This window comes from Acinonyx jubatus, chromosome B3 (assembly GCF_027475565.1).
Source record: "Acinonyx jubatus isolate Ajub_Pintada_27869175 chromosome B3, VMU_Ajub_asm_v1.0, whole genome shotgun sequence".
Classification (NCBI taxonomy): Eukaryota; Metazoa; Chordata; class Mammalia; order Carnivora; family Felidae; genus Acinonyx; species Acinonyx jubatus.
The window spans coordinates 33,136,334-33,154,657 of NC_069386.1; the positions used below are offsets into that span (position 1 = coordinate 33,136,334).

General features: G+C 34.6%; 1 protein-coding gene across 15 annotated transcripts in view; it reads left to right on the plus strand.

Moving 5' to 3' along the window:
• Positions 1-18,324, plus strand: part of MYO9A (myosin IXA) — a 281,021-nt gene that overhangs the window by 73,298 nt on the left and 189,399 nt on the right. For 11 of the 15 annotated variants that reach the window (XM_053223780.1, XM_053223782.1, XM_053223778.1 and 8 more), the window contains 3 exons: positions 3,326-3,426; positions 7,938-8,064; positions 15,358-15,447. In XM_053223780.1, coding sequence (XP_053079755.1) covers positions 3,326-3,426; positions 7,938-8,064; positions 15,358-15,447 — 318 coding nt within the window. The remainder of the gene's footprint in view (positions 1-3,325; positions 3,427-7,937; positions 8,065-15,357; positions 15,448-18,324) is intronic. The other 4 variants (XM_053223787.1, XM_053223784.1, XM_053223792.1 and 1 more) reach the window with 1 other exon arrangement.

Here is an 18,324-nt window from a genome sequence, read left to right on the forward strand (position 1 = left end):
TAAGTGATTTAAGGGCATATATGATGTAGGGCATATATGATGTATGATTTAAGGGCGTAAAAGGAGTAGGTAAATTTAATTTTATTTGTTACATTTTATAAAGGCAAGTTTGTAATTATAAAGAGAACATAAAAAATCTTTTTCCTGCCATTCCCTTTGTAATGAGGTCAGATATAAAAGGCTGAGAATCTGCACTCGTCTATATCTATTAACTAATGAACTAATTTATTAACTATTCCCTCTGGAAACATAACTTATCTTCGTCCTTGCTTTAAATAACTGTGACTTTAATTTTCACTGCATGTGTTTACAACCTCCAGTAATTATAAAACTGTTTCAAAGAGTTGAGAAGGATCAGAAATTATGGACGTTAATTTTTTCCTTCATACAAAGTTTAATTGCATTACCTTTTCATTATATATCAATTAATTTATGGTTTCAGATTTAACATTATGGAAAATTATATTTAGACATTTAAATTTATAGATTCTGATAAATTTTAGTAGAAAAAATTATGCTGTTTTGCCACTCTTGAGAAGTTCCCACCTTTCACCTATTATATCAAGTGACTGATCTGTTGGGAAGTAGGTAGGAGACTGGTAGACTCATATAGTAAATGTAAGACTTGATTGCCTGTAAAGAGCTTATTGTGACATTATGAACTGATCTGCTGTTATTTAGTCTGAGTCATGCTTCAGGATTTGGGCTCTGAAGCAGACAGACCTGCCTTGATGACTGGCTTACCCATTTACTAGATTTGAGAACCTGAGCAGGTCACGTAACTCTTGTTTCTATCGTCTAAAGGGATAACAATGTTCTTTAACTTTTGTGAGTATTAAATTAGTGCAGGAGTGCCTGGGTGTTTCAGTTGGTTGAGCGTCCAACTTTGGCTCAGGTCATGATCTTGTGATCTGTGAGTTCGAGCCCTGCGTCGGGCTCTGTGCTGACAGCTCAGAACCTGGAGCCTGCTTCCGATTCTGTCTCTCTCTCTCTGCCCCTCCCCTACTCACACTCTGTCTCTCTCTCCCTCTGAAAAATAAACATTAAAAAAAATTAAAAAATAATAAATTAGACAGTGCATCTAATAAACAGCTTGATAGAGTGCTTCTTAGTACTTCATAAATGTACAGTACATGTTCCCAATGTTGCTGCCACCTTTGAGATCATCATTATCTCCATCTTTTCTTTTTAGAATTTTATACCTAAATTCTTCTCCTTTTATACCTTTCTTTTTTAAAAAAAATTTTTTTAACGTTTATTTATTTTTGAGATAGAGAGAGACAGAGCATGAACAGGGGAGAGTCAGAGAGAGAGGGAGACACAGAATCTGAAACAGCCTCCAGGCTCTGAGCTGTCAGCACAGAGCCTGATGCGGGGCTCGAACTCACGGACCGTGAGATCATGACCTGAGCCGAAGTCGGACGCTTAACTGACTGAGCCACCCAGGCGCCCCTATCCTTTTATACCTTTCATCACTAGCTTCTTGCTGATGTTTTCAGTCTATTATAGTTTGAATAATTTCTGTTACTTTTTCTTACAAGTTAATTGATGAAAGCAAGCAGTCAATATGAGAATCTTTTGGTTTATCTTCCTAGCCCTCCTCAGAGTATATTTGGGGCCAAACTAAACTTTGTGTCCCTCTGAGTTATGAGAATTTATGTGACTTAGCATTATAAGAAGAGAGATGTTTTTTTTTTTTTTTAAAAGGTCTTATTTATTTTTGAGAGAGTGCAAGTGGGGCAGGGGCAGAGGAAGGGAGACGGAGGACCCAAGGCGGGGCTTTGTGCTGACAGCAGTGAGGCCGATGTGGGGCTCCAACTGGGAGAATCATGAAAATCATGATCTGAGCTGAAGTTGGACGCCCAATTGACTGAGCCACCCAGGTGTCCTGAGAAGAGAGGATTGTTAAGGATTGTTTTGTAATGTGTTCTGTATTATCATACATGTAATGGAGTAGTATAAATGATCCTGAGGAGAACTGTGATGAGAAAATTGCTTTTAACAAGGGGCCGATTGTTGCCCATTTTATGTTGGTTTAATTCCTATTAAGAGGTATCCTATTAAATAAGCTCAAGCAACTGGTGTTGCATGAGGGAGTGCAGAGGATTTAGAACTGGATAGATTTTCATTTGGCCACTCCTGTCATTTAGGTGAATTATTTAATCTCTGAGCCTGTTTTCTTCCCAATTGAATGTATATACCCCTAATTGCCTCCTTGTGTTTATATTTTAAACTGTATCTAGTTTAACTCATTCTTACAGGGTTGAAAGCAGGGTGTACATGCTAGATACTTGATAGTCTAAAAATAATAAATGAGTACTTTCTCAAAAAGGAGTATTTCATCTAATTCAGTACTTGTTCAGTAATTCACTGACTATATATTTACCTTAATGATTATCCACTTTTTTCTTGGCTCAACTGACTTGATGCTAGAGATCTTCAGTGAATAAAACAGATTAACAGTTAATGCATGTATTGAGAACTTGATGCAACCTTCTACAGTATCTTAAAAAAGTAAATATGTGTGAGGAGGTGTTTGAAAATGTAGGTGTAAGGGAATGTGAGCAAATACAGTAAAGGACTCTAAAAACCTATTTGTTATTTTAAAGATACAGATTATATATATGTTTGACTTTTTTGGTAACTGAAATGCAAGGATTACCTGAAAAAAGTAGTATTTTTTTATTTGGTAGTTCACAGCTATTTTTATGCACTAATATGTATTCTTTGCAGATTTTTAATTTTCATGTATACTTTTTTTGCTGATTGATAATCACGTTTATATTATTTCATTAGGAACTATTTTTATATCTAATACTGATATAAACATCTTTATATAAAACTAGGCTTCATTTCTCAACTAAATTACTGCCTCTTCTAAAATTTGTTTTTGTGTCTCAGGATCTTGTTTAGCATCTTGCTAGGGATAGGCATTTATTAAATATTTGTTGATTAAATAACATTTGTTTGTGGAATTGAGCTCTCTTAAATGCTTTGGATCTTCAGGACTCTTCACCATTCAAAATCAAACTTGGTATCAGAACATTTTATATTGCTAGCTCTTATCTTAAGTTGCTTTGAGATCCTTGCCTTGGTGATTTGTGAAAGGAAGAAAAAAAGGTAACTTAATTGTTATTTTGGTAGGTATGTGTTTAGTTTGCAAACCTGTCATAAGAGTTCTAATGAATTTGGCTGTGTCTAAATATTTCACCAGCTCTAATTTTTATACACAGGTATACTTACCTAGAGTTACTATTATTTCTGAGTGGCCTACCTTATATTTCCATAGGTAATCTTGATTTCTTCCCCTTTTTTCTTTAATAAGCAGGATTGCTTCTCCGTAGAGGGGGAAGATTTGAGGCATGACTTTGAACGCTTACAACTGGCCATGGAAATGGTAGGATTTCTTCCCAAGACACGAAGACAGTGAGTTTATTTATTGTACTCTATACCATTGGTAGAGAACAAATCACAATGTATGGTTAAGAAGTTCCTCTTCCTTGGTCCTTTGAAAGGATTTTCTAATGGATATTGCTGAGCTAGTGCTTCCTTCTCCCTTGTTAAGCATTACTTAAAAGACCTGTTATGAATTGCTTTTTTAATTATAAATTCTTTGAAAATCTCTTAAAAGTTGGAGCTCTTCTTCCTGTAAAATGTGCATCCATAAATATTTGCATGCAATTGTGGGAATTCATGGTGCTCCTAAAGCCTGTCCATGGACCTTATTTAAAAACTTGCTTTATAATGCTATTTTTATAGTTTCTTATTTTCTGCGTCATTGAGCTCTAATCCTAAGGCATGTGTACCTCTCAATAAAACATAATTTCCCTGCTTTTCCTCTGTAAATTTATGTCTGTACTATTGTACTAAACATATTTTGTTCATTATAAACAAAATAGAAATGTAAAAAGGTTGAAATAAAGATGAAGCAAATTATATTTAAAATAAAACAAACTTTTTAAAATTAAAGACAAATAACCTGACTCTCACCAGAAAAAAAAAAAGTAACAACTATTTTTTTGAGACAGGAATTGAATTATGTCAGATGTGATTATATTGTCAACTTTTAATCTTACACTAAAAGTAGAATAACAGCTCTGCTGTTTTCTTGCTTACTTGTGATTACATCATTAGTATGATCTTCAGTTAGATTATTTGCCAAAATGATTTTTTGCCAAATAGTACAATATGCAAGTAATAGTAAATATGCAAGCCAATTTAATTAGTCACATAAACTGCATTTCACTGAAAGTTACTAAGTAAATGAGAGTACCACTCTAGTTCCTCCATGCTATATTATATTCGTCCGTCAACATACCTCATGTGATACCTGATTGACATATATGGACCAAAGTGTCAGTCTGTATATTAAATAATAGTGAAACTTAATTTCATTTTTTTAAAGGTAACATACATTGGAAATAAAATATTTCTCATACACCAAGGGATTGTGTGTCTTTTACACTTTCTGATATCACTGTATTTCATATTGGAAAACACTGGAAAAAGTATGTTCTTAGTAGCCTGGCCTTAATTTGACCTTTCTTTATCTTTTAGTATTATCTTCAGATACTCCCTAACACAAGTTTTGCATTTTAACTAGGCTGATGGTGTGTCCTAAAACAGTATGTTGTATTCTGAATGTTCAGTATTTTTCCAATTCCTTGAAGGACCCATCTTAAAAAATTTTTTTCTTCATTTTATTTTAATAATAATAATAATAATGATAATAGTTATATTTATTTATTTTGGGAGAGAGAGAGAGAGTAGGTGGGGCAGAGAGAGAGGGAGAGAGAATCCCAAGCAGGCTCTAAGCTGTCATCGTGGAGCCTGATGGGGGGCTCGATCCCACAAACTGTGAGATCATGACCCGAGTGAAATTGAGAGTCAGATGCTTGATTGACTGAGCCACCCAGGTGTCCATTCATTTATTTAATTTAGAGAGAGAAAGAGAGAGAGAGAGAGAGGGAGGGAGAAAACAAGCTGGGGGAGAGGGACGGAGGGAAAGAGAATTCCAAGCAGACTCTGTGCTGAGCACAGAGCTCAATGTGGGGCTCTTATCCCATGACCCCAGGATCGTGACCTGAGCCAAAATCAAGAATTGGATGCTCAACCAACTGAGCCATCCAAATGCGCCTTGAAGGACACATCTTTATCTCTTTTTCAGTCATTCACATACGTTCAGTTCTTTTTTTGATAACATATCATATGTACTGCTATTCCCCTCTCCGGTGACCATGATTAATTATCTGCTGATAATTCACAAAATTCTTTTCCACTGCACTCAGATCTAATCCAGAATTATTCTTTTTTTTTTTTTTTTTTTTTATCAGCAGCTTTTTTTTTTTTTTTTAACGTTTATTTATTTTTGAGAGAGAGACAGAATGCGAGTGGGTTTGGGGCAGAGAGAGAGGGAGACACAGAATCCGAAGCAGGCTCCAGGCTCTGAGCTGTCAGCACAGAGCCCGACATGGGGCTTGAACTCATGAGCTGTGAGATCATGACCTGAGCCGAAGTTGGTTGCTCAACCGACTGAGCCACCCAGGCGCCCCCAGAATTATTCTTAACACAGCCCTGTAGGCAGCCCAAAATTTGGTATATTAATTGAAACCTGTTTGCTTTAGAGTACTGTACATGTCTTCCCTTTTTATTTTTTTTTAAAGTTTAAGTAATTTCTATACCCAGTGTGAGGCTCAAACTCATGGTCTTGAGATCAAGAGTCACACACTCTTCCTACTGAGCCAGCCAGTCACCCCATGTCCCGTCTTTTTGGTGAAATTTTTCTTAATTGTGTATTGTTTCTGCCTTCAGTATTTTAGTATACCTTGCCTTACAGTTTTTGAGTCTGTGTTATCTCTTATTGCAAGATTATAAGCTTTCTGAGAACAGGAATTCTTATTCATATTTGTAAATCTTTTTTATGTTTAATCATTGTACATGAGATTGTTATGTAACATTTATTATTGGAGACTATGCATTATGTATTTGTGTGTGAGAAAACGTTAATGTGCAGATTATTGAACCCCATATTCTGAAACAATGTAATTAGCAACTATATAAAATCCTACTAAAAACAGTTTTTAATAAATGGCCCATGAATTTGTGTTTTTATATTTTTTGGCTTCCATTAGTCTGTATAATGATTCAGTTGATACTGAATTTCCTCTCTAACCCAGAGTACTTTTATAAATTATTCCTTTATAATTGACCTGTGTTTTATTTGAGTTGTATTAATGATTCAAACATTTAAAATTTTAAACTTTATTTATTTTTGAGTGAGAGACTAAGAGAGTGAGCAGGGGAGGGGCAGAGAGAGAGGGAGAGAGAAAATGTCAAGCAGGCTCCATGCTGTCAGCACAGAGCCCGATGTAGGGCTCGAACTCACAAACCACGAGATCATGATCTGAGCCCAAACCAAGAGTCGGATGCTTAACCATCTGAGCCACTCAGGTGCCTCTCAAACATTTAAAACTTTAAATTGTTTGAAAAATTAGATCAACTAGTTGTTGATTCAGGGATTTTGAATGTATAGGTTAGATTCCTAACGCAGTATCTTTATTTTATTTAGAACACTTAGTAATTTTTGGAAAACACACTAGTTAAAATTTTACAGGTAGGACAGGTTTATTACAAGGAAACAATGGGACAAGCCAGAAGGATGTGTATATATGTATGGATTTCTAGGAAGGGCTTTTAGATGGAAGGTTCAGCTATGTTAAATGCCTTTGAGGGGTCAGGTAAGTTAGGACACAATATACTTTTCGTGGTTTCATGGAGGTCATTGGTAGCTTCAGTGAGATATTTTAATGGAGTCAGATGCCAGAATGTGATAGTAAACAGGGAATGACAAAGTGAAGACAAGTGTGTAAGTTAACAGTTTAAAAAGCCTGTTTGTGAAGGGAAGGAGAAGATGTAGGATCTAGGATGGGTTATTTAAAGAGAAAAGTGGACATGATATTATTTTGGTAGAAAGTTCTTGTAGGTTCAGGTAAGATATAGGAAATAGGTATAATAAAATTCCTGAGTCACCTGGAGTTCCCAGGATGTAGAGCACAAGTAGAGGTTTAGTTGTTGACTGGAGAAGGGTCGTGTGTTCCTCTTAGATGGGAGGGAAGAATGGAAAGGAGGGTCCAGATGTAGATGCTGTTTTTATAGGAGGGGCATGATATCAGGTAATTTACCCTAATGACCTCATAGTGTTTGTTTTAAAAGCATTTATCAAGGGCACCTTAGTATGATGTAGGTAAACATTTCAAAGATGTAACTAATAATGAAAGATCACCTAAGCTACTTAGTTAAAAAAATACAGATTCCAAGCACTTGCCTTTAAAGTTTCTGATGCTGGGGCGCCTGGGTGGCGCAGTTGGTTAAGCGTCCGACTTCAGCCAGGTCACGATCTCGCGGTCCATGAGTTCGAGCCCCGCGTCGGGCTCTGGGCTGATGGCTCAGAGCCTGGAGCCTGTTTCTGATTCTGTGTCTCCCTCTCTCTCTGCCCCTCCCCAGTTCATGCTCTGTCTCTCTCTGTCCCAAAAATAAATAAACGTTGAAAAAAAATTTTTTTAAAGTTTCTGATGCAGTAGATCTGAATTATACAATGTAGGGAAAGGATACAATTCCAGGCAGGATGAAAAACATTTAGAAAGGTATGGATTTTGAAACACTATAGCAGATTCAGGCAATAGCAAGTCGTCTTCTAACAACTATGTTTGAAAAGTGATATAGTACTGAAAGTAAGGTTATGTAAAGCACTTTGTGAAGTACCTGACATAATATACATAATTTTTATTATTATAATTAGTATTCCTATATTTTTTATTTTTATAATGATTAGATACTTCATATTTGTAGTGGTTAATGTGCTTGATTAGAATTTTGCAGTGAAGTAAGTGTAGAGAATACACATAAGCAAGCTGTAATTTATGGTTTTATTTTCACAGGATTTTCTCTCTTCTCTCAGCAATACTACATTTGGGTAATATCTGTTATAAAAAGAAGACATATCGGGATGACTCCATAGATATCTGTAATCCTGAAGTTCTGCCTATTGTCTCAGAATTATTAGAAGTGAGTGATTATATTTTCAGTTGTCATTTCTCAAATACTGGGGTAACTGCTCACTTTTAATTTTGTGTAACTATTTGGTTAGGTGTAAATGGGTTAATGCTTTTTATTATGGTGTTTCTTGGAAAGATGGAATTTTTGCTATTACCAGAATCTCTAAAAGGCTTGGGTTTTCTTGCCTGTCTCCCTTTGGCCAGATATCCATAATCCCTCAATTTGCTGGATAGGATCAGTATTTCGCTCTAGACTGTATCATGTTCTAAGCCATTAATAGTGTTTCTCCCTCTATATTTGAGATTTGTTTCTCATACTAAGATTATGGTTAGATTATTTATTTGAAGATGGAATATCTGGATGAGTGAAGAGAAAAGGGTACTTACCTTTTTTCTATTCATGTCTAAATAGGAGCCAAAGGTCTTAATTTCCTACCATGCTTCTTCCTATAATCAAGGTCTTTATTGCCTCATTCTTCTGGGAGTGATGATTTCCCATGTTTTCCCAGCTCATTTCTCATCTTGCCAGATTCATCTCAAAATCATTTTACAGGCCTTCTCGTTTGACAGAGCAAGGAAATACATGTGTGTTTACTAATCCATGTATAGTCACATACTACAAATGTTTTTATATATCCATGTATATCTATATAAAGGTAAACCTGAGGTCATACTGATGTTTCTAACTAATACATTATCACATGTATCATCCTAGCCTTCTCCCCTTGTATAGAAACTCCCACTTTAACAATAAGGAAGCTATCTCCTACCATCTGCCATTCATTTATTTAATTATTCAATTTCAGTATACAGTTGACCCTTGAACAATGCAGTGGTTAGGGATGCCAGCTCTCCTGGGCAGTAAAAAAATCTGTGTATAACTTTTTAAAAAAAAAATTTTATTTTTAAAAATTTACATCCAAATTAGCATATAGTGCAACAGTGATTTCAGGAGTAGATTTCTTAATGCCCCTTACCCATTTAGCCCATCCCCCCTCCCACAACCCCTCCAGTAACCCTCAGTTTGTTCTCCATATTTATGAGTCTCATCTGTTTTGTCCCCCTCCCTGTTTTTTTATTATTTTTGTTTCCCTTCCCTTATGTTCATCTGTTGTCTCTTAAAGTCCTCATATGAGTGAAGTCATATCATTTTTGTCTTTCTCTGGCTCACTAATTTCACTTAGCATAATACCCTCCAGTTCCATCTCCATGTAGTTGCAAATGGCAAGATTTCATTATTTTTGATTGCTGAGTAATACTTCATTGTGCATATATATATATATATATATATATATATATATATACATACATACACACACCCACATATATATACACATATATACATATACATGTGTGTGTACACACACACACACACACACACACACACACATACATACACACACACACCACATCTTCTTTATCCATTCATCCATCGATGGACATTTGGGCTCTTTCCATACTTTGGCTATTGTCGATAGTTCTGCTATAAACATGGGGGTGCATGTGTCCCTTCGAAACAGCACACCTGTATCCCTTGGATAAATACCTAGTAGTGCAATTGCTGGGTTGTAGGGTAGTTCTATTTTTAGTTTTTTGAGGAACCTCCATACTGTTTTCCAGAGTGGCCGCACCAGTTTGCATTCCCATCTGTGTATAACTTTTAACTCCCCCAAAATGTAATAGCCTGTTGTTGACCAGAAGCCTTATTAAACAGTTGGTTAATACATATTTTGTATGTTACATCTATCATATACTGTATTCTTACAGTAAAGTAAGCAAGGGAAAAGAAAATGTTAAAACCATAAGGAAGAGAAAATACATTTACAGTATTGTATTTATTGAAAAACACCCGCATGTTAAGTAGACCCATGTAGTTCAAATCCACGTTAAGTGTCAACTGTCCATGTATGGGAATGTACATATATCTATGTACACATACACTGATATAGGAAATGACTATCAACTAGAGTATGGTGTTCCTTCTGCTTTTAGTTTTTCTGACTCCATTCATCCAGAATTAATTTAGGTTAGCACCTTTTTCTCCCACTCCCTTCGTTTAGGTTGTTTCATATATTTGTCATACAGTTAGATTTTGTTGTCATGGTCTGCATTCTTTCCTAGGATCCCTCAGTGTCTGAAATAATTTTCTAAAAAATTTGTTCTTTGTACTTTATGGGTTATGGCAAATGCATAATGTCATGTTCTTCCATTATGTTACTATTGGTATAGAATAGTTTCATTCCTAAAAGCCTCTTGTATTTCACCTGTTCAACCCCTCTCCCCAAACTCCTAGCAACCACTGATCTTTTTACTATGCCTGTAGATTTGCCTTTTTCAGAATGTAACATAATTGAAATTATATAGAATGCAGCCTTTTCAGACTGATTTGCTTCACTTAGCAGTATGCATTTAAGATTCATTCATATCTTTTTTGTGACTTGATAGCTCATTTCTCTTTATTGCTGGGTAATATGCCATTGTATGCATGTACCATAATTTGTTTATTCATTCACCTATTGAAGGACATCTTGGTTGTTTACATTTTTTTGCAGGTATAAATAGCCTGCTTTTTTATGTTAAAATATTACTTATCTTTCAAATTTTGGTTCATTTGCCTCTTCATAGAGATTAACCTTATGAAATGCTGTAAGCTGACTCCATCAGAATAGAACATTTGTGTCTGCTTAGCCTAATTTAATTTTGGTTTTGTAGCAGAAAGTTATTTAGTGGTTTGTGTTCATTATAAGGCGGCAGTGCTTTTTGAGGGCAATGGATGCCTCTTTCTTATTTATCTAACCTTAGAGTGCTTATTTTGCACATGCCTGGGTGTTGCTTATTAACTTAAGTGAAATTAGTTAGCCTGGCAGAAGGGGCAGAAGAGGATACATGGAGTTGAAACTAGACTCATTCATTGAAAGAAGTTTTACTAGGATGTGGAGTGTGGTATTTGAAGGTGGTAATTTTGAAGGTCATGAGGTTGACAATAGGTGAATGAATAAACAATTTCAGTCAGGCATTTTAGGTGATATTTTAGTCAACATGTAGTCAATAAAAACACTTATGAACAGGTTCTAAGAATGGAGGTTTGGTAGTAAGTAGGAAGAAGTTATCTTCAAGGTTTGAGGAGCTATAGAAGTACTGACAGGACCTACCATAGTATCATGCCTGTATTTAGTTCTTAGAAATTATTTTTAAGATGATTTCCTGTAATTGGTTAAAATTGGTAATAATAATTGCAACCTTAAGGCTTTTGTTGAGATAGAATTCAAAGATAGGAACAGTAAGTGGTTTAATTAAAATATAAATTCTTTAGTTAAGATTTTAATTTATTTCTTCTCACAGTGGTTCAGTTCAATGATAACTTTAGATTTTTTTTTTTTTAACTATTAATGTTTATTTATTTTGAGAGAGAGAGAGAGAGATGGAGAGGGTACAGAGAAAGAGGGAGAGAGACTTTTAACCAGGTTCCATACTCAAGCTGGAACCTGAGGCGGGGCTTGATCCCATGAACCATGAGATCATGACTTGTGCTGAAATCAAGAGTTGTACGCTTAACTGTCTGCGCCACCCAGGCACCCCTATATTTATTTCTTTGGAGGAAATGTTTCTGAAATAATGATTTAATTTTATTTTTTTTATTATTTTTTTGTAGTTACCTCAGGCAGCAATGAATATTTTCAGTCATCTGTTTACTAAATTCTATTTCGGATATATACTTGTGAAATTATTGAAAGGTGAACAAGCTCCAGTAGATTAATTGTAGAGCATATTTTTGTGCGTATTTTGGAGCACATTAGAACAATCATCATTATCAAAAACTGTTCAGTTTTTAGCAGGTTTATGTGTTTTGAATATGTTTTAACATCTGTTAAAACAATATAAAGAATGGGTTTTTAACACACATATCAGTTTCTCAATTATGTGAATATGAGAAACATTGTAGACTAGATATTGAGCTATTCATAGTTATTTTGTGTTAATAAAACTAATTTTTTAAATTAAAAGTCATATGTACAATTAAGGATATTTGGGAAATTACAGAGATGGCTGATTAAAATATCGTGAATTCAGTCATTTTCTTCAGGATGTTTATCAAACATAAGCAAGATTTGTGTGTTTTGTGTGATTGTGCATATGTGTGTAGATCTGTGTACGATCATTACTATTATTAGGTTTTAGTGCCAGTATTAAGCCAGCTCCTTAAAGTGAATTGTGTAGTTTTTTTATCCTTTCAAAATGTTTTCTGCACTTAAAAGAAGAATAATTAGCCAAGAATAATATGTTCCTTAAAAATTTGAGAGATATCAACCCTATATTTGTGATCAGCAATATTTGTGTCCTTCCTGTTTGTTTTTCGTTAATTTTTTAGGATGTGTTTTTCTAGGAAATCATATATTGATTAAATGTTTAAAACTTTATTTTGCATTCTTTGTAAGTATTCTGTTAATGTTTAAAAACATTTTCTCTATTTTGTTAGGTTTCTGTTTGTATTTCTTTTTATAATTTTTTTTAAGTTTATTAACACTGAGAGACAGAGATAGCATGAGTGGGGGAGGGGCAGAGAAAGAGGGAGAAAGATAATTCCAAACAGGCTCCCTGCTGCCAGTGCAGAGCCTGATGTGGGGCTTGAACTCATGAAACTGCAAGATCATGACCTGAGCTGAAACCAATAGTGAGATGCTTAACTGACTGAGCCACCCAGGCGCCCCTCTGTATTTCTTATTTTTTGATTTGGTAAAAGTTGTCTTTCATTTCTTATTTTGAAATAATTGGCCTTTAGATTTATTACTTCTGCCATTTTACTTATTATGTATTAATTTCTGTTTTAATATATCTTCTTCATTTTTCTCTGTTAAATTATGAATGGTTTTCTATATACAATATAATAAATACCTGTGTACTCACAACCGTACCCATGTAATAAAATACTGCATATAATTGTAGCTCATTTTGTACTCTGCCACACCATAAGTAAACACTATTATGAATTTGGTGTTTATAATTCTCAGTTTTGTTTTTATATTTTCAGAATAGATGGATGTTTACATAAAGAATATATAGTTTTTAGGGCACCTGGGTGGCTCAGTCGGTTAAGCGTCTGACTTGGGCTCAGGTCATAATCTCACGGTTCGTGGGTTTGAACCCTGCATCAGGCTGTCTGCTGTTAGCTCAGAGCCCAGTGCTGCTTCGGAATCTGTGTCTCCCTCTCTCTCTCTGCCCCTCCCCCACTAACGCTCTGTCTCCCAAAAATAAATAAACATAATAAAAATTAAAAAAAGAATAGTTTTGTTCTACATATTTTTGTACTTTATATATGTAAATGTTTTAATGTATCATTCTAAAACTTGACTTTCTCATTCTATATCCTGTTTTTGAGAATTTTCCATACTGATTTAAATATTCTAAATGATTCTTTTTAGTTGCTTTATAAAATTTCATTATATGAGTAAAACATCTTTTTTAGTGGAGATTGAGATTTGTAATTTTTCATTTATAGATAGTATTATGATAGACATTTTTTTACATGTCTCCTTGTTAACATGTGTGGGAATTATTCTAGAGTATAGTCCAAGGAGTATAATTTTTGTGTTATGGTATACTCATATACATAGCTTACTGATACTGACAGATTATTTCTATAGTGGTTGTACCAGTTTATACAAGTGTATGGAACTGACTTTTGCTCCACATTGTTGCCAGTTTACGTTTGTTTGTTCCTTTAAAAAAATTTCTTGAGTCTACTGCCTAGATCATTTATTTAATAATACTCACTTTTAGTAATAATTGCTTAACCTCACCAAACAACAGTGGTTTTTATCACATAGTTTTTTTCTTAGTTTTATTAGCTTTGTCATATTTGCGTAATCTGGCATTGTTTAATTTTTGTTTTTCAAAATATTTTAAATATAGCTAAAAGCTTGAGGTCTTTTATTTAAACTTCGGTTATTTATTTGTAGTTTTTCTGCATTTTGTAAAGATAATGGTCCTCAAATTTTTTCCAATTTGTTTTGAATTTGAAGATTGAGCAGTGGATGCTCCAAAAGAAGGTATATTTCCTTTATGGTATCGTCACATTAAAAAAAAAAATGATTGATCTATCATGAATTGCTGGTGGTAGGGTAATGCTTCACTCTATTGTTTTGTAACTCAGTTTCTCTTTATAATCAAATCTTTTTTGCTTTTTATACTTTATATCATACTGTCTACATAAAATTTTGTGAGTGTTTTATCTTTTTTATGTATGGATGCTTTTATAAAATGCCCTTGTTTTGCCATTTCATGATCTCAGTGTGGCAAAAATCAGAAGTCTGATAATACCAAGTATAGTCAAGGTTTGAAGAAATAGGAATGCTCATTGCTGATGAGAGAACAAATTGGTGAAAACCACATGCAATAGTTTGGCAATATCCTTTAAAGATGAAAATGTGTATGCTACAACCTAGTAATTCCCCTTTTAGGCTTGTACTTCAGAGAAACTCTTGAACTCATATGCAAGGATATTCACTTCAGTTTACTTCCTAATAGTGCAAAATGGTGGATAGTGTAAACTCCTACACGTAGGATAATGGGTTAAACACTGTAGTAGTTTATATACTGGTAATCTGTACAGCAGTTAAAATGAATAAGCTTGATGTAAATTATTAACATAGATTCAAAAACTTATGGGCAGTACGATGCCATAGATTTAAGAGTTAAATAAACTTGGCAGTATAATGTATTTACGAATACATCTAATATATATAACGTCAACTGAACTGAATGATACTGAACTTAAATGATGACATGTCAAATTCATGATCATATTTGCTTCTAGAGAGAATGAGAACAAAGGAAGCATTAACTTTTTTTAAAGTTTAAATGTGCAAATAAATATCAAACCTCTGAAACATAAATAAGTACTCACTGTAATGCTTTTCGAATTCAAGAAGTGTTCTCACTTTTTAGTCCTTGCCTGCAAGTTGTGGCATTATTGTTGACCATCTTAAAATGTTTTTTTGCACTATTCTGTATTTTCCATATTCTGCACAAAGAAACATGTTTTTCCATTATGGTCAGAAAGAAAACTTTAAAAAGACACATCTGTCTTACACCCCTTCTCTTTTTGGAGGTGGGCACTGGGAAGTGGGGTGAGTGGAAAATTTAACTTTTACCATGGCCAATATTTAAATTACCCAATGTATTGTCTTTGTTTTTTCGATTGTATATTTGCTAATCTCATTAAGCACTTTTTTTCTTTATTTGGCTTTTCAATAAATACATTGTCATAAATCTTATACATTGAATTTACTTTTCTGTTGTATAGGTTAAAGAAGAGATGCTATTTGAAGCATTAGTTACAAGGAAGACTGTGACAGTGGGAGAAAAACTTATTTTGCCATACAAGCTGGCAGAGGTATGAAAAGATTTTCTTCTCCTTTTTTTCTATTTTTTCTTTTTTTTTTTTTTTTTTAATTTGAGAGAGAGTGTGAGTGGGGGAGAGAGAGAGAGAGAGACAGACAGACAGACAGACAGACTGGGAATCTTAAGTGGGCTCCATGCTCAGGGCAGAGCTGTCCTTATGATCCTGGGATTATGATCTGAGCCAAAATCAAGAGTTAGAAGCTCAACCAACTGAGCCATCCAGGTGCCCTTGAATAGATTTTCTTGAGATCAGAGTACTCTGAACAGTTTTAGAAGTTTGAGTTTGTTCTTTCTTTTAACAGAATGAAAATAACAAAAAAGAGTATTGATTGAAATATCTTCTGAGCCCTTGAAATTTGGTTGTGAATTTTCCCTTAACTTGAAAACTTACTTGAATGTGATTTTAAGCAGTAGGCTTATATTTTTCTCCAGAGATCTTAATTTGTTCACCATTCTTAAGTTTTATGTTATTAATATAGGGTGAACTAGATAGTTACAAATGAGCAGTATTTGATCCAGTTGATTATTTCTTCTTCAAGCAGTTTCTTATCTTCTAGTACATCATACTTTTCTAGTTCATTTTTTCATTGTTGGCCACTCATTTGTAATTCTTTTTGTTTGCTGTTTCTTTTCCACCTGACTTCTAGAAGATGTAGTGCTCCCCACACAGTCCTTGTCTTTTATTCTCTATATTCCTTATCTAGGTTCTCTCACCTAGTCCCATGGCTTTAAGTATCATCTGTATACTGAGTATTGCTGTCTTTGCCATTATAATTATAATAATATACTATTCAGGTGTGTATGAGTGGGAAAATTATTGAAAAGCCTACTATTTTATAGTACAATTTAATGAAAATGATGAGAAATGAAACTATGACAGTTATTATAAAAATAGGACAGGAATGTGAGATTAGAAGACACAGAGGTGGGGAAATAGTAATAGAACTATTTCTATTTAGAGAATGCTTTTTAGGCTGACATTGATCTATTTATACCATCTTTTCGGGTCCTTCTAAATGTACCTTCAAGTCTGTATTTCTTCATTATGTCATGTATCTTATGTCATAGTCTCCCAACTTTTAGAGCTCTTTTCTTTTTTTTTTTTTAATTTTTTTTAATGTTTATTTACTTTTGAGAGAGAGAGAGAGAAAGCAGGGGAAGGGCAGAGAGAGAGGGAGACACAGAATCTGAAACAGGCCCCAGGCTCTGAGCTGTCAACACAGAGCCTGACACGGGGCTTGAATTTGCAGACTGTGAGATGCGGACCTGAGGTGAAGTTGGATGCTTAACTGACTGAGCCACCCAGGTGCCCCCAAAAGCCAGACCTTTTACAGGGTTTTGCCCTTCTTTTTGCATAAAGGTTTAGTACTTTTATATTTTGTTTTACAACTTTTTTCAATATAAAATATTTCCTTATGTTTATTTACATTTTTAACTTAAAATTGAACTTTCTCAGATAATTTTTATAGCTCCTGACTTATTTTTGTTTGCATTTGTTTAGTGTATTTATTTAGTAAATATTTGAAAATCTTATTTGTGTCCAGAAATGTATTAGGCATTAACGGTAAAATTAAGGAGCAGTTCTTAAGAATTTGTGTATTTTAAGGGGTAGCTGGGTGGCTCAGTCAGTTGAGCATCCGACTTCGGCTCAAATCATGATCTTAACGGTTTGTGAGTTCGAGCCCCACATCGGACTCTGTGCTGACAGCTCAGAGCCTGGAGCCTGCTTCGAGTTCTGTGTCTCCCTCTCTCTCTGCCCCTCCTCGCCCCTGCTTACACTCTGCTTTCTGTCTCTCTCAAAATAAATAAACATTAAAAAAAATTAAAAAAAAATATTTTTGTATTTTAAGAGCAATGGAAAGTTCTTAAAATGTTATCAACAAAAAAGGTGTCTTTGATTATTTTTTTAAAGGATCAGTCTCACAACAGTTTAAAGAATTAGAGGAGAGTGTATTGGTTTTCTATAATTTTGTAACAATCTTAGCAATTTATGCAACACAGATTTATTTTCTGACAGTTTCCATGGATTGGCAGTCTGGGCACAGGTTTGTTTTGTCCTCTGCTCATGGTTTCACCAGGCTGAAGTCAGGATGTCTGAAAAGGCTGTGATCTCATCTGTGACTCAGCATCCTAGTTCACAGGTTGTTGACAGGATTCAGTTCCTTGCAGTTATAGGATTGAGAGCCCTAATTTCTTGTTGACTGTCAGGAGCCATGCTCATCAGAGTCTACTTGTGGTCCTGTATACAGTATAGCAGTTTGCTACTTCAGAGGCCAGCAAGGGAATCTCAGATGGAAAGGCTCAGTCTCTTTTAGGAGATTTCTCTGGATACTTTCTTTGATTAATTAAAAAAATTGGCTGATTTTGGGCCATAATTATGTCTTTTAAATCCCTTTGTCATGTAACAAGGTAGTTACTGGGGTGAAATTCATCATATTTACAGTCCTGCCCATGCCTAACAGGAGAGGGTTATTCAGAACGTGTACACAAGGGGATGGGAATCTTGAGGACCATTTTAGAATTCTAACACAGAGGACAAGAGTGAATGTGGAAAGATGAGTTGAGGAGAAAGAGGTTTATTGCTTTGTCTAAAATGGTGATATATTGATAGGGAGAAATGGATAATTAAAAAGAAATTTAGATGGTAAAATCAACAGCATCTGGTAGTGATTTGCTTAATGGGAAGCAAGGAGAAAGAAGGAGATGTTAAGGATAAATCCTAATTTTCTCGTTCACACAACTGTAAGAGTATTGGTACCATTCACTGAGATAGGAAACACTCGATGAGATCTTGTTTGGGTTGGAAAATGTTAATTGGCATATGGGTTTATTGAGATTAAGCTGTGAAAGGACCACATTTCAGAGAAAA